This window comes from Myotis davidii, unplaced genomic scaffold (assembly GCF_000327345.1).
Source record: "Myotis davidii unplaced genomic scaffold, ASM32734v1 scaffold2325, whole genome shotgun sequence".
NCBI classification, from domain to species: Eukaryota; Metazoa; Chordata; class Mammalia; order Chiroptera; family Vespertilionidae; genus Myotis; species Myotis davidii.
The window spans coordinates 284,899-309,215 of record NW_006295913.1 but is presented as its reverse complement, the minus strand read 5'-3'; the positions used below and the strand labels follow the sequence as shown (position 1 = coordinate 309,215).

At 51.6% G+C, this 24,317-nt stretch overlaps 2 protein-coding genes and 1 long non-coding RNA gene across 3 annotated transcripts; 1 reads left to right on the top strand and 2 right to left on the bottom strand.

Annotated features, from left to right (window-relative positions):
• The first annotated feature begins 2,043 nt into the window (after positions 1-2,043).
• Positions 2,044-20,878, top strand: IGSF22 (immunoglobulin superfamily member 22). The gene is made up of 22 exons (XM_015568579.1): positions 2,044-2,853; positions 5,012-5,146; positions 5,389-5,525; positions 6,636-6,735; positions 6,817-6,856; positions 7,065-7,239; positions 8,329-8,442; positions 8,960-9,122; positions 9,772-10,044; positions 10,922-11,206; positions 11,828-11,952; positions 12,039-12,180; positions 12,302-12,598; positions 13,654-13,956; positions 14,941-15,114; positions 15,307-15,435; positions 16,088-16,384; positions 16,844-16,932; positions 17,128-17,320; positions 17,995-18,294; positions 19,063-19,392; positions 20,655-20,878. The coding sequence occupies exons 1-22, from the start codon at positions 2,745-2,747 to the stop codon at positions 20,723-20,725; spliced, it is 3,981 nt and encodes a 1,326-aa protein (XP_015424065.1). The 5' UTR covers positions 2,044-2,744; the 3' UTR covers positions 20,726-20,878.
• On the bottom strand, positions 3,018-11,788 carry LOC107184252. The gene is made up of 3 exons (XR_001515079.1): positions 11,502-11,788; positions 5,851-5,854; positions 3,018-3,029 (listed from the first exon to the last, which is right to left on the bottom strand). It is a non-coding gene; the product is annotated as an uncharacterized LOC107184252 (long non-coding RNA).
• A 1,179-nt stretch (positions 20,879-22,057) lies between the features above and the next one.
• On the bottom strand, positions 22,058-24,176 carry TMEM86A (transmembrane protein 86A; the record flags this gene model as incomplete). The annotated part of the gene is made up of 2 exons (XM_015568578.1): positions 22,058-23,538; positions 23,885-24,176. Coding segments are annotated over 2 exons (729 nt in total), but the record flags the coding sequence as incomplete, so codon positions are not given.
• Positions 24,177-24,317: the final 141 nt, after the last annotated feature.

Genomic DNA, 24,317 nt, shown 5'->3' with positions numbered 1-24,317 from the left:
TGTGTGTGTGTGTGTGTGTGTGTCCATCTCCCTAACACCCCCTGTGGAGATTGGGAGTATGGAGAGAATCCAGATCTGCAAAGCCAAAGAAGTCCATTGGACAGACCCTCACACCCCCTCACCCCAATCCAGCCAGAAGCCCTGGGACAGGGCAAGCCTCAGGAACAGGTGTGGCTGGCCGGGCACCGGTTCCGGCAGATGGGCCGGAGAAGCCAAGGCTAGGCAGGGGGACATTCAGGTCACCACCCCCAGCCCCTCCCTGTTGGCCAGCACACTTATCCCATGCTAACCCTACAGGTCCCAACAGCAGCTGCAACCCGGTAATTTCCCTTTTAAGGCCTGGACTGAGAGTAACCCCTCCCAGTGGGCCTGGGGAATCTGCCCAGGGGCTCAAGTTCTGGACACTCCTGCTCTATTCTTGCCCCTGCCCCCAGGGATGCAGCAAAAGTAGCTGTGATGCCACGGCTGGCAAGCAGGGGTCGTTTCCAGACAGGAGGCGGCCCAGGGCTGGGCTGTTGATCAGCCAACAGGTCCTTCCAGGTGCCAGAACCTGGTGTGGGCTGGTCGCCGGTCTAACCATGCAGGTAGACTACAGACAGTCAGGAAAGAATAAGGAGAGGCTTGGACAGCTGGGATGGAGGTCAGGGGTAGGGGCATGGTGTCCAGCTACCCTCCCACAGGGGGTGGACCTTCTGCCCTTCTACCCAGGCTGGGGGATTGGGCTGCAGGAGTGGGAAGGGGGAGGAAGACTAACAGGCTGTGCAGGCACCAGACATAGATGAATGGTAGCCCCTGGACTTGTGCAAAATAGCAGACCGCCTTGACCTTCCCATTGGACTGTGCAGGTGCGCATGCTACACACACACACACACACAACCCTGAGCCCCTCAGCTCAAAGCGTTCCCATCCAGCAACAGTGAGAAGCAAAACCTCTGCCACAAAGGAACAGGTAAAGTACCCCTGGGCCACCATCCTCAGCCCCCTGCCCGCCCATGCCCAGCATTTCCTCCAAGCTTGGCCCCAGCCCCACGTCTGCCCACCCTCTGCTCCCTCCCCTCCCCCAAAGCAGCGTGTCAGATAGCTGGGGCAGCTGCGGAGCCTGAGTAAGAGATTGCCCCCAGGGGGCCAGACATTTAAGGAACCGGTGACTCCTGGCGGCCTCACTATTAAGGCAAAGGAAGAAGGAGACTGGCCATTCTACAACCCAGGCACTAGCTGCACCTCCAAAGCCGTGGACACAGCGTTTGAGGTTTAGGAGGGACTGGTCATACGAAGGTAAGACTTCCCTCATCCCCCAAGAAGGGGCAGAGCCTACTACCTTCTGAGCCCAGAGAGGGACCGCAGGAGCTGGGACAGAGGTGGTCTCAGAAGCTAGAGGGACAAAGGACAGGCTGAGAGGGATCATGATGGGGGTGGGCAGGGGGATAAAGTTTAGCCTCGAACTGCCTGGCTCAGAACAGGGCTTTGGGATCCCCTGGAAGGGCACTGGATTGGCAGTCAGGAGGCCAGGATTCCAGTCTGAGTGACCTTGGACAGGTTCTGACTCTCAGACATCAGTTTCCTCCTATACAAACCAGGGGTTTAGAAACTGCCCTGCTGGTTAGATGAAATTCCGTGTGGCTATTAACAAGAATGAGGAAACTATGAACTGATATGGAGAGACCTCCAAATGTATGAAATGAAAAAGGAAGGGGCTGACCCTAACCGGTTTGGCTCAGTGGATAGAGCGTCGGACTACGGACTGAAGGGTCCCAGGTTCGATTCCGGTCAAGGGCATGTACCTTGGTTGCGGGCACATTCCATGTGGGAGGCAGCTGATCAATGTTTCTCTCTCATGGATGTTTCTAACTCTCTATACCTCTCCCTTTCTCTCTGTAAAAAAATCAATAAAATATTTTTAAAAAAAGAAAAAGGAAGGGGGTGAATCATGTATAATAGGCTATCGTACATGTAAAAAAAGGGGGGGGCAGGGGACAAGGACAAAGACTTTCATATTTTCATGAAGGAGCCTAGAGACCACCAGTGCTTACCTGTGGGGGGAGGGTTGGGAGATGGGGGCTCAAGATGGAAGGGAGCCTCTTCGTAAAGATGTTTATATTGTTTTATTTTTCAACGATGTGATTGAAGTACCAATATCTTATTAAAGTGTATGAAATCAACACTGTCTTCACTCCATCACAAACGAAAGAGCTGGAAAAATGAGCTGTCATCTGTCTTGGCATTCCACCAGGACCCGGAGCCCCAAGGCCCAGGAGAACATGCACAGCTTCCTTCCAAGGCCGCTGCAGTGTGGCTTAGTCAGGCAGTTCCTTCTTAGATCTGACTTCACTCCTCCCGGTGAAACCTCCAGCCCTGCCTCGCTCGTTCCATGTGGCTGTCCATAAATATCCTCAAGTGCCCCTGGGCCTTACCTGGTTTGCAGGATAAACCTAAGCCCTACATCCTCTCCTCCCAGAACTTGGAATGGTTTGGGATTACTCAGTGGGGGACAAGCCCATTGGTCCTTGTAGCCAGGCTGGGAAAGTGAGATACAAAGGAGAGAAGATAGGGGCCAGAGAGAAAAGGCGTATTGCCTCTCACCTGAGCTCTCACCCCCCGTGTCCACCTGCCCCTCTACACACACACACACACACACACACACACACACACACCATCTCTGAATCTCCCTCCTACTCCCTTACTTGTCCTTCATGGCCTCATCCTCTGCCTGTCCTCCCAGGTGAGTGCCCACGCCTGCTGTCACCATGACAACCATTCACCACAACCAGATGATGGAGGAGCACGTGTCCATGGAGTTCTCCAGCTCCTCCACCCACGTGCAGACCTTCTCCAAGACAACCAAGATCGTGGGAGGCAAGTAGAATGGGGGCAGGGGCGATTGGGAAGGGGCAGCCTTTCTTCCTCCACATCCACCCGCTGGCTGGGTGGCCTCAGTATTTGCGGTACCAAGAGCAACCCTCTCCCAACTTGTGCTTCTAATCTGTGCCTTGATAAAGCTTCAGCCAGTCTTATGTTCACCCACAGATCAGCTCCCCAGGAGAACAGCTTACAAAAAATCAATCACACAGCTGTGTGTGAGTGACTGATGAACTCTTAATTACTTGAGATCAGGGCCATAGGCAAACACATGCATCCCTGATGGTAGAATTTCAGCATGGAGGGAGTTAGGGGGGCAGCCACCTTATCGACATATGAGTAATGCTGACCCTGCTCCACTTAAGAGAGAGGAGACTTTGAGCTGCCAGCCAAGCGAGGATGAACAGCTAAACAAGTGACCTCAGCTTCCAGGCTCTCAGCCCTTGGGGACCAGACCTGGGGAGGACAGATCCAAGGAAAAGCTGAGAAATGGCCTCAGACCAAAACAGATTGTTTCAGTCATGTCTCTAGAGAAAAGTGATTATCAAATGGCCAGGGGCCAGGATATTGAATCCCCATCCTCTCAGCCATTGCCCTTCCCTCAAAGTCCTGGACAGGCTGTCCTTCAGAGTCCTCTGTGCACAGAGGTCAAAGCCAGAAAAACATGCTACACCACCCCCTCCTGGTCAGTGACGCAGAGCAAAGAGGAGACCGGGACCTGAGGGCAGAAGTTGCAAGTTCAAGTGATGATAGCAGGGATTATCAACACCAGCTGGAGTTAGAGTCATCCTAGTGTGGGCGCGAGAGGGAGAGGAGTAAAAAACATAGCAATACCTGAGCCTCACCCAACTGTTAAACCAGGTGTTTGTTTTTAAAACTCTCAGAGATTCTAATATGTGGCCAGAGTTTAAAACCACTGACCCTCAGGGTCCAGGCAGGGAACATAAATGCATGAAAGAGACTGAGGTGAACTCGAGAGGACATACCCCATCTAAAGGGGCAGCCATATTCACCTCCCACTAGTTGTTACCATATGGAAATACAAGAATCCAGAAATCTGAACTTTTATGTGAAATCTCACAATTTTTAGATGTAGGGCTACTTTTTGTTTAAACATTGCGCAGGTCAAATAACACATGTATGGGCTGGGTGTGGCCTGCACACAGCTTGTTCGAGACCTCTGACACTAGTTAACAGCAGGCACAGGGCTTCTTAACACATTTTTCTCTCCTCAGTCGTTCAGGTTGGTGGGAATAATACAGGCACCTCCTTCACCGGGTCACTATGAGGATTAAATAAAATAATCTCTGCTTACCACAGTTCCTGACAAGGAAAGGGCACCGTGATTCAGAGCAACTGTGATTAACTCACTAAGCCAACAAGATTTTGTGTAGTTTATATTGAAAAAATAACTTTTTGTTTCCCAAATATAAAACTATAGAGGCCCGATGCATGAAATTCATGCAAGATTAGGCCTTCCTTCCCCCAGCTGCTGGCACTGGCTTCCCTCTGGCACTTGGGACCCGGGCTTCCCTTGCAGCCCCAGCTTAGTCCAGAAGGTTGTCCGGAAGGATGTCTGCTCTAATTAGCATATTGCTCTTTTATTATTATAGATATTACCACATTGGATATGCTCTTTCAGATGATGAGATTCCCATATGTAGTCCCACTGGACTGGGAATGTCTCCTGTCCCTCAGTCAGGAATCACTACTCCATGGCAATGAATGCTGAACCACAGGAGGGCAGGGGGAAGGCCCACAGCAGAGCTCAGCTAAGCTACCAGGCCTCCCAAGCAGGAGCAAGCCCAGCCCCTCCTCATGCTACTGGGGGATCAGGACCTCCAGGAGACAAGCACAAGAGATTAAGAAATTCCCAAAAGAGAAGTCTCCTTTAAAAATATATATATTAGTACTCAGGGCGGTGGCCCAAAAATGGTGATTGACCATTGAAGGGTTGGGAGAGAAATCGGCTCCACCTGGTGGTTGAAATGTGCCATAACACAATGACTCCAGGCTCTAAGGGCCTCCTTTCTTGGTCAAAGCTGGTCCGCTGGCCTAAAATACTCCACACCATCCCCTCAAGAAAAGGCCAGTGCTCTAGTACCAGCCTGAGCTCTGCCTGGAGCTCACTCTGACCTCTCTTCTGCTACCACAGAGGAAGTCATGACTACGTCGTCGTCGTCGAGCACTGTCCAGTTCTTCAGTTTGGTGACTCGCAGTTCCAACATCCCTGAGGGCGAGAGCGTCCCTGAGTTCGTGGAGAAGCCTCAGCCAGTCACCGCGTCTGAGGGTACATTGACCCCATCGCATGTCTCCCCAGGCTCCTGGGCGCTTCCCTTTCCTTCCCATAACCCCAGCCATCCCACCGCCACCATCACCACCACAGTCTCCAATAAGCAAACACTGTCAGAGCCAGGCCAAGGTTCCTTCTCCTGCCTGGGCTGGGGCAAGATCCCTGGGAGGAAGCAGGGAGCAGGCAGCAGGTGCAGCCTGAAGGCTATCAGATGAACATGCGTCCTGTGCCCACTGCAGGGGAGAAAGCTGTGTTCCGAGCCCAGGTGCAGGGGAACCCCAAACCGAACATCTCCTGGAAGAGGGAAAGTGGCATCCCCATCAAGGAGTCTGCCAAGATGTTCTACGACAGCGTTAACAAGGAGCACGTGCTGAAGGTGCGGGGCCCAGCCTAAGATCCAGTTACCCAGGAGGCCAGAGGGAGGGACCCTACCCTGGAGAGCCGCGGGTCCTCTCACCCACAAGATAGTCACAGGGAGACCCCAGAATTGGGAGATGGGAAAAGAGGCTGTCATTACCCTAGAGGAGGAGCAGGATAAGAGAGGCTAGTCAGGAGCTGGAGCTTTCCCAGAGTGAGCAGGGGACCAAACTGTAGGGGCAGGGCAAGGCAGAGCCAGAACAAAGGCAGAACCAGGAGGGGGCCAGCACAAATGGAAAAGAAGGAGTGTTCCAAAGGTGCATGAGCCTAAAGGAACAGGAGACCAACCTTTACTGGTGTCGCCAGAAAGGGGCAGGACCATAGTGAGTAGCAGAAAGCTGAGTTGAGGGATGGAGGGAGGGCCTGGTCATAGAGTGGGAGTGCGGGTAGGGTTCCTGGGCTTTTCAGGAGACTCTTCCAGAAGAGTCTTGCCAGAGGCTGATAATTCTTAGGTTTAACCAGCTTCTGCAACCTCTAGTCTGGAGAGATGGATTCCTAGGAGACCTAGGCCTATAATTACTCCTGTCCCAACTGGTCCTGCCCCCAACTTCCATTGTAAAAAGCAAAGAGCCCCCCTGCTCCCCCAGAAACCAAAGTTGGTTCCTTCTCCTCACAAAGACCCAGAGTCCCCTCTTCGCCAACCCTTGCACAAACTCTTCACTCAGCAAACCTTTTCTGAGAGCCCACTAGGCTGCAAATACCACGCTATAGGCCCAAGACAGTCTTATTCACCACTATTTCCCCAGGGGCTCAGCCCCATGGTACAGAGGAGTAATTATGTGTTAAAGAAAGGAGTACTTAGCCCATTGCCAGAAGCTGCAGATAGAATTACAGCCCAGAGGAAGTCCCTGTGTTCCAGGAACTCACCACCAAGGGGGAGAGTCCATGCAGAATCAGGCTATAAACACTGACTGCTACCTCCAAATCATAGAGGCTGTTCAATCCTCCGCACATACACCCCCAACACTCAGCTCCTTCCCCAGCCCCCCAAATATGCCTTTCTTTCTTACAGAAAGTCTCCCTATGGTCCCTTCCCCTGTCCCTTACTAATGGCCTGATTCTGATCCAGCTAGAGCCACTGACCTCGGATGACTCTGACAACTACAAGTGCATTGCAAGCAATGACCATGCAGATGCCATCTATACCGTGTCCTTGCTGGTGACAGAAGGTAAGCCAGCCCCCTCCTCCTGGCCTTTCTCCTGAAGAACCAAATTCCCCTGTCTGACCCTGTCCCTCTCTCTGTCCTCAGGTCAAGAAAAAATGGACTTCAAAAAGATGTTGAAGAAGAGGTGAGACTGGAAGGCTCCTCTGCCCAGGATACTGTCCCCGCATTCTCCAGGCTAGAGCTTCTTGAAGGCCTTTCAACAGGGTTTTGATTTAATGACCCTTGCTGCAAGAATCCATGGAGTGGGGAGGGGTATCTCAAGGTTAGGAGAAGCTCCCTCTGTCTTCCGAGGGAGTTGCTGAGTCCAAACTCGGTCCCCCACCTCCTCCCAGGGCTCCCCCTGCTCCCAAGAAGCCACCGAAGAAAGTGACAGATGAGAAAGAGATGCTGGAGATTTTGGCCAACGTGCCCAAGAAGGACTTTGAGAAGGTCTGCATGGAGCACGGATTCACTGACTTCCGGGGGCTGCTCAAGAAGCTCAAAGGGATGAAAAAAGTAGAGGTGGAGGTCAGTGCCTATTGGGGGGCATGGGTCTGCAGGCTGGGCCTGGGTCTCACCAAAAGGGCTAGCACCTTTGTGTCTCCTGGCCTGCACACACACACTCAAAAGTAAGTGTCTGGGCACACTGTGTGGGTGCTTTTCTGCTCCGTCACCCATGGGCATTGCGTATCTTCCCTGCCATCCGGGAGCTGGCAAAGCAGAGAGACAGCTGTTTGCCTCTGCTCCTCAGAGGCACCTGGCCTCAGAAACCTGTGCTGCTGAGCAAGAATGATGGACGGAGCGAGAAACAAGTGTGAGTGAAGAGTGAGCCTGGGCTTTGCTATAGTGCAAATGACCTTGGAGAAGGTGCATCAAGGGCAGGGGTCCTCAAACTTTTTAAACAGGGGGCCAGTTCACTGTCCCTCAGACCATTGGAGGGCCGGACTATAGTTTAAAAAAAAACTATGAACAAATTCCTATGCACACAGCGGTGGCAAAAACACCCAGTGGGCCGGATAAATGTTTTCGGCGGGCCGCATGTGGCCCGCGGGCCGTAGTTTGAGGACCCCTGCTCTACAGCAAAAGCAGGAAAGGAACTCAAGTCACCTCCCTTCTACCTCTCCTCTCTTCACTCCCAAATATACCTGCATGGACTTGGAGTCAGACAGACCTAGGTTCAAATCCCAGTTCTACTGCCTTTTTAACTGAGCATGGGCATCTCTCTGAACCTCAGTTTCCTCATCTACCAAATGAAAACTATATTTTTGCTTCCATCTGTTTTTGTGTTATTTTCCTTCATTTACTCAACCAACTTGTCATTATTACTCACCTACAATGGAATTAGAAAATCTATGTAATGGGTCCAGGTCCATAGTAACTGTCCTGCAAATGGTGCTCACCTGCTTTACATTGTACTTGCTTTTCTCATCCTCTAGCTTATCTGTCTCCCCCTAAATCCTCCAGTTGATCAGTGGCAGGAGTTAGGGGGAAGCAAGCTATCTAATCAGTCTAGTCATTTCTCCCCAGACCTTGGGGAGCTCCTCCAGGATTGGGGACACAAACTGGGCAGGCTTCAGGCACCCTCAACACGGCCATTTTGTTATCCCAATCTCTCAGGCCATCCGGATCCTAAAGCCCCTGGAAGACATAGAGACCAAGATTGACACCACGGTGGTCTTTGAGTGCATCATGGAGCTGAAGGACCCCAATACCAAGATGACATGGGTCAAGGTGGGGAGCACCTAGTCAGGGCCCACCCTGCAATATCATTTCCTCTCTGCACCCCCTCCCTTTGCAGACACTCTCATTTTCCATCAGCCATATCCTTTCTTCCATCCCATCAAGAGGATGCCGCCTGATGTGGTAAAAACTGGCTGGGAGCTGGGCTCTATTCTTAGCTCTTCTACCACTTTGCTGTTTAATTTGAGACATTTACTTTCCTCCATGCCTCAGTCTACCCATCTGAAAAGACGGGATGAGATAGTCCTGAAGGTCTCTGTGCCTCTAAGAGAAAGCATCAAATGAACTTATGCATAGTAAGAGTTCAGGCCTTAGGGAAGGCAGGGACCCTGGATCCCAATGAGCCAGAGCATGAGGCTAGAGAGATCTTATCGGCCTCTGGGTGTGTTTTAGATTCTTAAGGAGGTAGGCATGGCAGTCTTCCAGTTCAGACTAGCCTTGGGAAATGGGGACCACCGAAAGTCTCCTAAACCGCTTCATCAGCTTTCCTACCTGTTTCATGTGGCAGGGTACTGAACCACTGAGGATCCAGTACTCCCTGGGCAAGTATGATGTGAAGCAGGTGGGCACCAAGTACATGCTGGTTATTACCAACGTGAATATGAACGACGCAGGCATCTACAGTCTGTCTGTGTGTGACAAGCGGATGACTGCAGAGCTCAGAGTGCTGGGTATGAGTGTGGGCATTGGGGCACAAGGAGGACATGGTCGGGGTCAGGGAGAGAAATAGCCATGGATGGGGTCCATGGGGATATGGAAGAGAGGACTGTGGGGCTGTGCAGGAAAGGACTGCATGGGAATGGGAGTTCATGGAGCAGGGAGACAAGTGGTGTAAGGAGAGGACTATGCAATAGTAAGTGCCATGGGCCAGTGTAGTATAGTGGTTAAGAGTACAATCTCTGGAATTAGACTATTGGGGTTTAAATCCCAGATTCTGTCATTTATGAGCTGTGTGATTTGGGGCAAGTTATTTAACTTCTCTTTGCTTCCATTTCCCCATCTGTAAGAAGGGGAATAATAGTAGAATCTACTTGTGTGGGAATTGGATGCATTACTATATGCACATTAGCTAGAAGAGTTCCTGGCACATATCTAAAACTACACAAGTGCTTTTTAAAATTGCCATTAAGATCCCTGGGGAGGAGATCATATAAACACCATTAGAGGATTTGCGAGCAGAATGAAAGGAAGGATACTTTCCCCAACTATGGGCTACAGGAGGCCAATGACACCTGAGTCTCTATGCTCCCTTCACCATCCCACTGCTCAGGGGAGACCAGGGCTGCAGTCCAGTGACTGCCCTCCTACTTTTTGCTGCAGATGAGCCGCTGACGTTCTTGGGAGAGATGAAGCCAGTGAAGGTGACAGAGCGCCAGACAGCTGTATTTGAGATCCGTCTCTCCAAGAAAGTGCCCGACTTTGTGTGGAAGTTCAATGGGAAGGAGCTGAAGAGGGATGAAAAGTATGAAATCTCAGTGTCTGAGGATGGTTTGACCCATACGCTTAAGATTAAGGATGCCAGACTCAGTGACAGCGGCGAGTTCTCTGCCCAGGTGGGGGACCTGGTACAGAAGGCCCAGCTCACTATTGACCGTGAGTGATTGGGCCAGAACTTGAGGGGTGGGCTTTATGCCATAGCAACTTCCATATGGGCAGTCATCCATCCACCAATTCAACCATCCATCATTCATTCATCTATCCACCCACCCATCTACCCATCTCCTCTTTGCAAGGCCCTTTGATGGGTACTAGAAACAGAGAGGGTTTGCCTCTCCACTAACTCCTAGTGTAGTGGGAGAGGCACGTGTGGAAATGGAATTAGAACAGAAGTTTTCAAGCAAGAAGTCAAGATATATGAGGGTCTTATTGTCAGCTGGAAAATCATGGGCCAAGAAATTATTATATCACCTATTACATATATTACAGCACATCACTCTTGATTAGTGACATTCTTGTAACTAGTTTGGAGGATTGTACCTGATGATGAGGGTACACCAAGAAACATGTCACACATGGAAACCACACTTGACACATGCAACATGGAATTATCATTACTGTGATGGAGGGAGACACAGAAGCTGTAGGAGCACAAAGAGGCACCTCCTGGCAATGTCAGAAAGAATGTGATGAGGTGATGGCCAAGCTTTACCAAGAAGAACAAAAAAGTAGTTCAGCTTTCAGAGAAGGAGAGAGAGGAGGGGACATTCTCAGAAGAGGGAATACATGTGTAAAGACCCAGACACCAGAGAGACAATGACGTTATGTTTGGGGTTTCAGGGGGGCATTTACCCCATTTTACATATGAGGAAACTGAGACTCACAGAATGAGTGCATTGCAGTCAGCTAGCAAGTAAACACACTCTACGTCACAAGTCCCTGTGCTTTCTGGGGCCAAAAAGATGAACAGGGCAGCAAGTAGCTGCAGAAGAGGACGTAGGTGGTTAGGGGCCAAGCATTTCTCTGTCCGCAGGCATCCCCATCAAGTTTGTGAGCACCCTCAAGAATGTACGTGTGAAAGAGAGGAGCCGTGCATGTCTTGAGTGTGAGCTGACATCCAAGAACGTGACACTGCGCTGGAAGAAGGATGGGCAGCTGCTGGAGCGCAGCACCAAGTACAGCATGAACCATGAGGGCAAGCGAGCAGAGCTGATCATTGAGGATGCACAGCTCAGTGATGGTGGCGAGTACACCGTGGTCGCAATGCAGGATGGGGACCCCACTGAATACTACAGTACTGCCACAGTCACCGTGGAGGGTACTGGATATGGATCAGCTCCCTATGACTCCGACCCTCCCCCAGACCATGATCAGTTTCTACCTCCCCAACTCTGACCACCCCCATCTCCCACATTCTGACCTCCCAGGCTCTGAACATCTCTACCTCCTAGACCCTGATCATCCCCCATCTCTTGGACTCTATCCAAAATCCCTTTATTTCATCCATCCTTTACTTCTAGCCTCCGACTAGCCCCAGCAACCATGAGCATCTCGCGCCCCTTGATCCTGACCAGACCCCACTCACTAGCCCAGACCATTGCCTACTGATCCACACCACAACTAATCATCCCAACTCCACCAACCACCTGCATCCCCACCATCTAATCTTTCTTTGACTGAGCATCATAAGTCCCACTGACCATTCTCGAACGATTGGCTACTCCCACCCCAACCCCGTTAGTCATCTCCTAGTCTTCCCGGTGGCCATTTCCCAGTGCCACTAACCTTTCCCCAACCCCTCACCTAACTTGTTCCAGTTCCCACACTGACCTTTTCCCAATCACCCATTTGACCATTTCCAAACCTGCTCGTCATAAATGATTTTAAAAGATACAGTTCACCTGCCCCTTCCCAAAGCCTCCGCTCCCTTTCTCCCTAGAACGTCTGGCCAGCGTGAAGAGTGGGATGTCCGATGTGCATGCGGCCACAGGCAGCCCGGCTGAGCTGTGCGTAGTGCTGAACGATGAGAAGGTGGAGGGCGTGTGGCTGAAGGACGGCAAGGAGGTTGGAGCAGGGGCCAGGGAAGGGACCCTGGAGGAAGGGGTTCAGCGGGCACACACTCGCACTCACACCCACTTCTCGCCCCCCAGATCACGGATTTGCCAGGCGTGCAGATCGTGAAGCAGGGTGCGGTGCACAAGCTCATCTTCCCCAATATGGGCCCAGAGCATGAGGGCAAGTACACATTCCGGGCCAAGGGCGCCGAGAGTGAAGCCTCAGTATTCATCGCAGGTAAGGTCCCACAGTAGACAAACCTCAACCACGCCTGCCACACCCACATGCTCTTCCTCCACCCCCTCAACTCCTCCCCTACCCTCACTGGGTGAGTCTTCCCTACCATCCGGCCCTGCAGATCCTCCTACTATCGACCCCACCCTACTGGAGGCACTAGCAGCGCATCCAGTGACTGTGAAGGTGGGCCACACTGCGAACATCAAGGTGCCCTTCCGGGCAAAGCCACTTCCCAAAGTGATATGGTACAAGGATGGCGTGGAGGTGACAGAGGAGGAACGCGTGTCCATGGAGCGCAGGGAAGACCAGGCACTGCTCACCATTTCCAACTGCGTGCGAGAGGACAGTGGCCTTGTCCTGCTCAAGCTCAAGAATGACCATGGCTCAGCCACAGCCACTCTGCACCTCAACGTGCTGGGTGAGGGCAGGACCCTGGGTGGGCTGGGCTGAGGGCACTTGCGTCCAGTGCTCAGGGCAGGAGGCAGACTGGAGACAGAGTTGGAGTTTGGGTTGAGAGTGGTAATAGAGTTCTGGCTTTGTAACCAGAAGCCCCACTTCCTAACTAGGTGGCCTTGGGCAAGTCATTTAACCTTCCTAAGCCTCAGTTTCTCTGTGGAAGAGGGTGATTTTTTTAAAGTATCTACTTCAGGTGAATAAAGCACGCAGCATAGTGCGTAGCATATAATAGACCTTCAAATGTTACTTAAGTATTGTTATTGACTTGGAGATGAGGACATGGTTGGGAGTATGGTGTCAATGAGGTAAAAGAGGTGGGATTTTAGGGATGGAAGTAAGGTTGGTTGGGGAGAGTATTGGAGTTGGGAGTGGGGTTGAGGATAAAATGAGATTGGAGAAAAACTTGGAATAAGAGTGGAATGGGATATGAGATGGGTCGGAGCATAAGGTTGAGTAAAGAGATGAGAAGCTGACCTTAGTGAACCCATATTCCACATGCAACACACACACACCATCTCTACCTCCTCCTCCTGCATCTCCATCAAGCAGTGGGGTGGGAAGGTTTGGGTTTCGATTCAATCCAATAGCAAAACTTAGCACCTCCTTTGTGTTCCTAGTCCTGAGGACACAAGAGGTGAAGTATCCCCAGCAGTCCCTCGACCAGAGACTTGTAGACATGTAATTCTAACATGTCTAATACCAGAGAACACTGGACTTCTGGAAGCTCAGAAGAGGGGGAGATCTTGTCTAGAAGGGGACAAGATGAGGGTCTGACAAGGCCCCTCAGGTCTTTAGCCTACCCACTCCAAGACAGACAGGAGACGCGGGGGCAAGGATCAAATCTTTAGACAGGTCTTAGAAGGAGGGGCAGTGGACACAGGGAAGGGTTGGGGCGGGGGGGTCCAGAAAGTTCAGAATCTAACTATGTTTTAGTCTGGCTGGGCCACTGGCAAGTGGGATGAATCCCTGTGACCCTTTGCTCCAAAGCCCCATTCTGACGGCATCTTCTGTCCTCAGACCGTCCCAAGCCTCCCCAGGGCCGAGTGGAGTTCCTGGAGCTCTCGGGTAATTGTGTGCACATGAAGTGGAAGGCCCCAAAGGACAATGGTGGGCGGCCTGTGACACAGTTCATAGTGGAACGGAGGGCAGTCGGCAAGAAGTCCTGGATTAAAATAGGCGAAGTGGACAGCAAAGTCACCCAGTTCTCCACCAACAAAGTGGAAGAGGGAAAAGCCTACCAGTTTCGCATCCTGGCCGTCAATTCGGAAGGAGTGAGCGACCCTCTGGAGACAGATGAAGTGTTTGCAGGAAATCCTATCGGTCAGTGAGATAGCCCACAGCTCAGTGGCAAACTCAGGGTTCAGGATGGGGGCCTTGAGCTAATGAGGAATGCTGGACTGTGGGGAATTTCACAGGGTCATTTCTCTAGCCACCCATGAGACCGATGGATTCCAGAGTAAGAGCCAAACATCCTGTGGGGCAGGAATTCTAAACTTTCCCCAGTCAGAGCACATGCATAGCATACTCCTGCATATATTTCCAAAACTGTGCACAATTCCAGGGACCTGACTCCACTTCAGAAATCATCCCAAACCCAAGTGAGAGATGTTATTTTAGGGATAACCTTAATCCATGCTAAGATTTTTTCCAAAGAAAACCCTTGATAACATCAATATTTTAATTAAGATTACTACTTAATTACTTGCTATACTCCTTCCAACTGATCCCATGTCCCAGCGTGTCAAGACAGTACCTTAAGAACTGGAGCAACCTGGCTGGGTAGCTCAGTTGGTTAGAGTGTCATTCCAATATGTCAAGGTGTGGGTTCAATCCCCAGTCAGGGCACATACAGAAGTCAACCAACACACGCTCTCTCTCTCTCTCTCTCTCCCTCTCTCTCTCTCTCTCTCTCTCTCTCTCTCTCTCTCACACACACACACACACACACACACACACACACTAAATAAATTTTTAAGAAACAGGGGCATTGGGGGTGACACATGTTGGAAGGTTTAAGTGGGTGATTCTCAATCTTGGCTACACATTAGAATCACCAGAAGTCTTTTTTAAAATGCTGGTGCCTGGCCTCCACCCCAGGCCAATTAAATTAAACTATCTGGAGGTAGGACCTAAACACTAATTATTGGTGGTGTGTTTTTGTTCCTTTTTTCTTCCCACTTCATATTAATGTGCAACCAGAGTTAAGAATCATGGGTTTAAGGAGGCAGCCAGAGGTCAGCACGGGGTGGGCAACTGTCTATGTGCTCCCTCTCCTAACCTCTGCCCTCTCTCCATCCCCTATAGAGCCCCCTGGTCTTGCCTCCCAGCCTCAAGTGACTGATGTGACCAAAGAGTCCGTGACCATCACGTGGAATGCCCCCACCCAGGATGGGGGAGCCCCAGTGCTCGGCTACATTGTAGAACGAAGGAAGAAAGGCAGTAACCTGTGGGTGCCATTCAACAAGGACCCCATCCAGGGTGAGTTCTTGGAGACAGAGGCCCAGAAGGGACTAAGAGAGGTTTGCCGGGTGGACCATGACCCATGCTGATCTGAACATACTCCCTTCCCCAATTCCTTTGGGGATTTTAATAGCATCCACGACCCTCTCTTCCTTGCCCTCTTACTACATGGATCTCCTGGCCTCATGACCACTCAAATTCCCATTTCAGGCACCGAGTGCACAGTGGATGGTCTCCTGGAGGATACAGAATATGAATTCCGAGTTATAGCTGTGAATAAGGCAGGCCCTGGACATCCCAGTATACCATCCAACTCAGTGGTGGCCAGAGACCCTGTCAGTGAGTTAGGGGCTGCCAGGCCCCAACACATAGTGGAATTAGCCCACTCACCCTAGAAAGAGGACTGCTTCTATGGGAAAGTGTAATGGGCTGGGAGGGGGCAGTATCAAAGAGTCTTCACTTTCTGGGAGCTTCCAGCCTACCAGAGAGACAGAATTCAGACACATAAGAAAGCCAACAAATAAAGATTGAGACCAGAGACAGTGAGGAGGCAGGTTGGGAAAAATTTTTTTATTAAACTCTGAGTATTTCTAGTATTAAGTGAAGTAGTAGAAGCATGGTTGAGGATGGAGTAGTGTTAAGTAGATGGTAGGAGAGTGTTGAGTTTAGGAGTTGAGGTGGCGATACTGTATGTGAATGGATGTGGTGTAGATAGGTAGGTTAAAGGTTGGGGGGTTGCATATAGAGGGGTTGAATGTGTATAATATGTTGAATTTGGAGGATACTGACTTCAAGGGTGAAAGTGTTGAGTCAGTAAGAGAATTGAACTTGGAGATCGTTGAGTGTGCAAGGTCAGGTATTGAAGGTATTAATTGTGAGAGTGAAGTTGTGAAGTTGTGAAGTTAGCTTTCAGGGCTATTGAATGTGGGAACTGGCACAGGATTGAGTGAAAATGAGTTTGGGGGCTGACTTGATGTGTGTTGTGCCCCAGAACCCCCAGGCCTGGTGCAGGGCCTGCACGTATCTGATTCCTCCAACTCCAGTATCTCCCTGGCCTGGCGGGAGCCTGCAGAGGGAGACCCACCCTCTGGCTACATCCTGGAGATGCGAGCTGAAGACTCCAAAGAGTGGTCCAAGTGCACAAAGATCCCCATCTCGGGCACCTGCTACACGGTGGGAGGCCTCACTGAGAGGCAGAAATACTTCTTCCGAATCCGGGCTGTGAATGAGGCTGGGGTTGGGGAGCCCGTGGAGCTGGACGAGGGGGTCCGTGCCATGCCACCACCAGGTGAGAGCACAGAGGGCCGGGGGTTTATCCTAGCCTCCAAGCCTTCCTCTCTCGGACCTCGTTCCACAGAGGAAAATTGGGTCATACTGTGATCAAGAAAAAGTCATCCATACTTGTTGTGCCTGGACAGAGCCAGGGGTGATCCTAGGAGCTTCCCCACCAAAAAACCAAAAAACACCTCATTATGTACCAAGTAGTATCTACTGTGCGCCAAAGGAGATGAGAGGGATAATGAAACAAATAACGCACTCGGCCTGTCCTCAAGGGTTTTTCATATTAGAGGAAGACAGATGAGAAAACAAATAAATGCTTCACAGTGATGCAGGGCTGTAGATGTCTGTATGGCCTATGATGAGGGCATGAAGGAGGAGAGGTTGGAAAAAGCTTTGGAGGGGAGGCTTAAACTGAGTCTTCTGGAAAGAGAGAAGGATGCCCCAATCTCTGTCTCCTCCATCTCAGCTGCCCCCAAATTTGACCTCAGCGCCCGGCTGAAGAGTCACATGGTGGTTCGTGCTGGGACAGCCCTCTGCATCCATGCTGCCTTCTCCGTGAGTCATTCCTGACCCTGGCCCCAGTGTCCACCACCTAACCAAGATAGCTGCTGTAGCTCTCGTAGTCTCTGCCTCTGCTCCTTGCCAGGCGCTGACACGAGAGCCTGGCAGGAGACTCCTCAACACTGGGGGAGAACCTGCCCCCCAAATACCGCCTGGGTGACCCCTGGTGCCATCTCCTGTCACCACCAGGGCTCACCACCTCCCAACGTGATCTGGCAGAAAGATGGCATCCCCACCAAAGGCAGGGAAACTATCGCCAAGGGCAAAAACCACTCCCAGTTCCTCATCAACAGCACCAAGCGCTCCGACTCGGGGGTGTACCGCATCTTGCTCCAGAATGAGTTTGGAGAGGCACACTACGACATCCATGTACGCGTGGCAGGTATGGCAGTAGCAGAGGCCTCGGGGGGCCTCCCTGCACAGTCTCCAAAATATAGCTCCCTCTGTGCTTGCTTTCCTACCACTGTAAAATCATGCCTTCAGGAAGTGAAGGCTTCTTTGGTGCCACGAAGACTTGATCTGCCTTTGCCTTAATGGGGAGGGTTGTTGCCACTTTTTCTCTGTCCTGAAGCCCCAAGGGCACTGAACTAGGACCAAGCCCTTGTTTCAGCTTCTGCTGCCCTATCTGGTGAGCGTCAGGACATATGTAGAGTAGGTTCAGAAAAACAGAGTAGAGAATGGGTGACAGAGGAAGATAATCCATTAAAAACTGGGGTGGCCCTGGCCATTGCGGCCCAGTTGGTTTAGTCTTTAGTGTCATCCCATGCACTGAGAGGTCACCAGGTCATTTCGGGTCAGGGCACATGCCCAGGGTGCGGGCTGGGTCCCCAGTAGGGAGAGTGCAGGAGGCAGTCAATCAATGGTTCTCTCTCATCATTGATGTTTCTCTCTCTCTCTCTTCCTTTCTCTTTCTAAAATCAATAAAAACATTTTTTTTAAAAAAGACTCAATTTGTAAGACAAGTCAGTTATTTTAAAAATAAAATTTTAGAGAGTGCTGGAAGCTTAAATAAAGCCTTAAACCCCTACGGACTGATGGACCCTCTGACTATTCCAGATTTTCCACGGCCACCCACAAACCTACAGCTGTTTGAGGAGGTTCCCAACACCGTGACTCTGAACTGGAACCACAGCCCTGATGTGCAGGAGGATGGTGAGGCTCACTATGTCATCTTGAAACGGGATGCAAGCACCGCCACCTGGTTCACAGCCGCAGAGCGTGTCTTCAGCAACAAGTACACCGTGACCGGGTTGCTCCCTGGCAGGAAGTACTACTTCCGAGTGTTGGCTCGGAACGAAATCGGTGACAGTGATCCACTGGACTCCAAGGACACTTGGCTCGTCAACAAGGACAAGAGTGAGTCAGGGTGTTTAGGGGCTCAGGTTATGTCTGAGATCCCTGATGCAAGAGGGTATCAAGGATTTAAGGTAAAATCAGAGAACCACTGAGCTGGGAGTGGGAACATTGGGAAGCTGGGCAGAGCAATAAAGGTCAGGAAGCCTAGGGGAGAAGCCACCTTTGGGGTACACTGAGAGGTGAGACTAAGGTGGAGGTGGAGAGATACCCTTGGGGAGGGGGGACAGTATTGGGCCAGAGAGAGGGGCGGGGTGTAGTGCTGAGAGTGGTCCTGAGCCCAGGGGATGAAGGCGGTGAGGACTGGGAAGGGTCTCCAAGGAGAAGGGAGTGGGCATGAAGTTCAGCAACTGTGGAGGGAAGGGGTTAGGGCAGGGATGGTGTCAGGAAATGTGAAATGCAGGGCTATATAGGAGAGTGTTGAGACCATGGAGGCTGGGAGGACATTGAGGAAAGCTTGGAGGGGGGATTAAAAGCAGGATAACACCTCAGTTCTGGGAAGCCAGTGGCTAGAAAGAAGACTAGGACTCCAGGGTCTGGAAAGTATAAAACCCTGCAGACCTGGCTTATGTCATGGAACCCTGAAGGGGTAATGTGGGTGGGAGGGTGGTGGTAGAACTTTAGGAAGCAATTAAGAGTCAGTCCCCAGAGTTGGTGGCATCTGGGAATTTAACCCAGGTCATCAAAATTCCATGTGATGGGTCTCAAGGGCACCTTCTGAGCTGGTATGCACCTGGAGATGCTCACAGCCTCTGCATTCCATCCTCGCAGTCGAAGACCTGAGCGCCAAGCTAAAGCCGTATGAGAAGAAGGACTGGCGCCACGCGCCACGCTTCCTGACTCCGCTCAAGCCCCACACGGTGCTGCGTGGCCAGGACTGCACCATGACCTGTGCCTTCCTTGGGAACCCCCGGCCCACTGTGACCCTCTACAAGGGTGACATTAACATCACAGCCAACTCCAAGTTCTGGTACAACTCCACCAGCGGGGTATGCACAATTGTCATCCCTACCTGCACACTCAAGGACAGCGGCGAGTACAGCGTGCTGGTGGAGAACGAGCTGGGCAAGGACCGCAGCAACTGCACACTCACTGTCTATGGTAAGAGTGCTGTGGGAAGAGCCTGGGGTGGGGTGGGCATGGAAACGGGTTGTTTCCCATCTGGGGCAGGGGCACAAAATGGCAGTCCTGGGGGTTGTGGACTCTCTTCATGTGGCTGGCAACGTTTTGTATTTAATCTGCCATCAGGTGGTTAAACATTGGCCCTATTTGGTACCACTCTCCACCCTCAATGTCATTTGTTATGTGCCTGGCCCCTGCAGATGTGAGTTGGCAAACCCTCAGCAGACTGTAGTTTGCAATCTTTGGTAGGCCTAGACTTGCCTTGAAAAAGACACTGAGCCAGACTCCCCAATCATGGAAAGAATCTTTAGGTTACAAATTTTTGCAAGTGATTCAAGATTAAAAATGACTGGTCTCGGATAAGGGGAAAATGGGAGGCACAAATGAGAGGGCTAAAGGGAACCTAATGGATGCCCACACTCCACATGTGTGTGCCACATTTCTGCTCGTGTGTGCACATGTAGGGGAAATATGTGATGCCTTCCTACACCGTCTACTGTCTTCACAGCTACACAGCTAGTAGCATGAACTAAATGCAAAGCTGACCTTCCTTGTTCCCTCCTGCTTAACTTCCTAGCCTTCCCGTGATCCTCTCAATAAAATCCCAACCAACAAGGCTCCACCCTGCCCACAACTACCTCTCCAAGCTTCATCCACTGCCACTCCCTGAACTCCCCATGACATTCCATTGGTGTCCATGGTCTCCCTAGTTATAGACCTGTTTCATCCTGTTATAGATGCCTTTTCTTGGGGAAAGGACCTTGTCCTGTTGCTTTGTCTCTCAAGTCAGCTAAATGCCTGCCACACTGTGATGCCTTCAGAGTGGCTGCTGAACTGTGACAGAACTAGACCAGGGAAGGCACTGTAGGAGATATCTAGCTTTCATTCCACAGCTGGAGAAAGATCCCTGACAACTCAATTCTGGTTGTTAAACACATGGGCCAGGGCCCTGGCTCCACCTCTGACCAGACATGTGACCTTGGCAAGCCATTCTGCGCCTATTTTCTCATCTACTTAGGGATGAGTGAGAGAGTGCATGGAAGTGCCTGGCAAATATTAAGTGCTGAATAACTGGCAGCTCTTGGCTACACACACTCAGCTGACCTTGGGAGACTAGAACTGGGGCCCAGCCCCAGGGAAGAACTGAGGGTCCCAGGCAGTTCCTGCATAGTAACAGCTATGTGGAGTTTCCCTTACCCCTGGCATCACTAAACTAACAAACTCTTGCCTTGCTGTTTCAGACAAAGATGACAAGACAATTCTAGCATCAGTCACCGAGAGCCTGCAGAAGAAATCAAAGTACCTCATGTGAGCTCCATCCCAGTCCCGGCATCAGGATGGTGTGATGTGGGTCCTCTTGGCCTGTCCTCTGTATGGCCCCAGTGAGGGAAACCCAGTTTGCTCTCTGGTGCTTGTCAATGTAAACATTCAGTGAAGGGATGGGACAATAAACTGAGCAAGCTCACCCTTTCCTGTCTCTGAGGGTGGTATACAGTTGATGTACAGCAGGGACCAAGGAGATGGAAGTGGAAGAGGAAAGGGGATTCACACAACCCAGACTGCTGAGAGCTTAGTCCAAACCCACCCACGTAGAGTGACCAGCCTCCGTTTGACTGGGCCTTTGCCTTCCCCTCCTCCGTAGCCACACTGCACACTCCCCTCCTCTCCTGGCATAGGTGGGCAAGTCTTGCCTGATTCATCCTTCTCCCCATCCTGTTCCCTCCCATTTCTTTACCATCATGTAGGTCTGTCATCAAAGTTCTGGGGTTTGAAGGGCCTCGGGACCTTGCCTCTTTAGTGGCCAGGGTTCCCAACGTTTGAGAACTAGATCATCTCAGAGCTAGAAAGAATTAGTCATCCAGCTCTAGGTTTTAAACTTGTTTTTGCAGTGGAATCATTCCCTTTAAAAAAGGGGGGGGGGGTAGGGGTCTTTGAGCCTCCTCCTTTACTTATTATTTTGCTATTTCCTATCAGAGATTTCTGTTAAAACCCTTTTTTGAAAATCACTGATTCATTCAATACCCACAAGGGACCTGCATTGCCTTTGTCATATCCCCATAACTATACAACCCCTCTACTATTCAAAACCACCCAAGGCTTCCCTTTCAAATTCTGGGTCAGAGCACTACCCATTAAGATGCAAATGTCCCTGGAGTAGGGGAGAAACATAACTCTACCAGGGCTTCACATCAAAAGTATGAATCACCCAGTCTGATCCCATTCCTCCAAGCTGTTCAACTGAGCCCTGGGTCTAAGAAGAGAGAAGATGGCTAAAGGGAATCTGGATTGTTTGGAGCAGGCAGCAGGTCTGGGGTGAGGCAGGGAGGAGGTGGGCAGCAGGAGGACACAGAGTAACTAAGAACCACCAAAGGTGCTGGGCACCCGTGCACAGGCAAGTGCCTCAGGACAAATTTGGACAGTGGCAAATTCTACCCATCCCCCATCCTCCTGAACTGCATTCTCACCCAAACATGTGACCAGGGAAGTGAGACCCACTCAAACCAGCAGTGTTACCAGAGCCAGGGAACCAGCCTGGTGCCAAGATGCACTGGCCAGTACTGTGACCCAGACTATGAGGACATCCAGGGCCCCTGGCTCCATGCCCCCACACCCTCCTCCAGGATAGGCAAGCACCACACAGACAGACAAGCAGGGCAGCCAGCGGCCCTTGGTTTTTATTTTTTCATATGAACAGTAAAGGATGGAGTTGCCCCATCCTTGCTCACCTTGCATTGAATGTGCCTTGGGTCTTATGACCCTAGAGTGTCATTGGACGCCCCCCCTCCTCTTGCTCCCAGTGTAAGAGTGGTAGGAAGAAAGAACTTGGGGGGGGGGGGAATCCCAACTCTCCAAGCCAGGCCCAGTATCCCTCAGCAGCTCCCTGAGGCCTCTCCCTATAAGACTTTGACAGACAGCAGGACAGAGACAGATGGCAGAGCAAGACACAGGCTGGGAGACAGATTGCACACACATCGACACACACAGGCTGGCCCCTTCCTTTGGCATGGTTCACCCTCGCCCTGGGGATAGGGTCTGAGGGTGGTGATGTGGGGCCTGAGCTCTGGGCTGGCCTTTGAGAGAGGTGGGACCAACTTGAATCTTTGATACCCCAAGCTCCCAGGCCAAAGAACTCCCCTCTCTTACCTACTTGGTCAGACACTTTCCTACCCACCACACAGAGATTGCAATTGTTCAAGTAACAAGGATAGGTGAGGGAAAGGGAGACTCCACTCCATCCAATCTGCCCAACTAGGGGCCTTTGAAAGGGGCTTCAAGCCTTAGCACAGATTTCTCCCCTCCCCCTCAACTCTACATAGATCAGAGAGAGTGAGAGTGGGTGAGCCAGACTCTTCCATCTAGTAGAAGCGCGGGGAGGTCAAGAAGCTGAGCACCATCACCCTCCAGAGGGGTTTTGACAATCCCAATGGGGTAGAGGTGGGGAGATGTCTACTTCTGGCTCCAGCGAGGAATATTAGTCTGACGCTCTTTAGCTCTCAGCATTGCCCTAGACCACCAGCTTTGCTAGAGGTCCTTTCCTGCTCACCCCATCAAACTTGTACATTTTCCAGGTGGTACCTGCTGCCTCAGTCTGAAACTGCAGCCATCCTGAACCAACTCTTGCAGGTTCCCAGGTTCTGGACCCCAGTCCCAAGAGAGGACAGGTGACCAGACCCTAGCCCTTGGGGTATCAGTTGGCCTTGCTCAGTCTGTAGTCTTCCACTGGCTCCCGGTTCTCAACAGCTGACAGGGCAATGAGCATCTGGGCAGCATAGTAGGTGGACATGATGATTGCCCGCGAGTAGGGCACGGGAAAGCAGAACTTGTTGACAGCGATGGTCACGTCAGAGATGATAAAGAGCACTGCACCACTGCCAGCCGCCAGCTCAGTCCAGCGCCAGGCCGCCCCGACCAGCCGTAGCCCTGCTATAGCCCGCCAGCCCATGAAGCTGATAAGAGCCACATAGGCCCCCACCAAGTAGGTGAAGGGACCTGAGAGGCCTGGGTAGAGGAAGGCATAGAACAGGACCGACAGCACTGCCATCACCAGACCTGTCCGAAGAGCCAATGGCCGCATACCAAAGGCTGAGGCGTAGAGCATGTGGGTCACAGCAAACATCAGTAGACCTGGGAGTGAGAGAATGAGGCGCTGCTGAGGGCAGGCTTAGGTGAGTGATGAGTACAGGGGCTGGGGTGGGAATGGAACATTTGGGACAACCCAGGAGCTTTGTTTTGGGAGGAACAGGGGCGGGAAGAAATCCACAAAGGTAAAGACCCCCAACTCCCCTGAGGAACTCCAGAACTGATCACCAGCAAGGTCATCCTCCAACAGGGGCCCCACAGTTATGGGTCTCAAAACCCCTCAGATTCCCCATATTCTTGTCCCAAAGCTCCCAAATCCTTACTTAGCCCTCTAGGACTCTCTAGCCCCGAGCCCCAGGATTCCTCCCAGGTAGCTACTGCAGCAACTGACCGTGTACAAAGTAGCCCTGGTCCTGCCAGATGAGGAAGGCATCACCTAGGGTGGAGAAGATGAGCCCTACAAAGATGCGTGTGGCACTGGGGTGGGCCAGCAGGAAGCCTAGGCCATGGGCCAGAAGGAAGAGCCAGAGGCAGAAGACGGGCAGGCACTTGATGAGGGCGCTGACCCACGACGGGCTCGACGAGGGCAGCCAGAGCACAAAATACACGCAGGTGGCCTTGAAGAAGGGCACCAGCTTGGGCCCCTCACTCTTCACCTGGAGGACATAGGACAAGGGCAGCACTCAGAGCTCGGAAGTTCAGAGCCGGCCCAGACATTCACCCCAGAGACAGGCCCACCTCCCTGTTCGGAGGATTGACACACAGAAACCAGTTTGGCCTGCCCCAACCAGCCAGCAGAATGTGAACAAGCCCATCACTGCCCT

Excerpts from the sequence above, each read along its gene's own strand:
- IGSF22 (XM_015568579.1), top strand. The coding sequence starts at position 2,745 with ATGACAACCATTCACCACAACCAGATGATGGAGGAGCACGTGTCCATG. Across the intron at positions 12,181-12,301 it reads AGCCTCAGTATTCATCGCAG|ATCCTCCTACTATCGACCCC; the intron begins GTAAGGTCCCAC and ends CCGGCCCTGCAG. Across the intron at positions 16,933-17,127 it reads GCATCCATGCTGCCTTCTCC|GGCTCACCACCTCCCAACGT; the intron begins GTGAGTCATTCC and ends TGTCACCACCAG.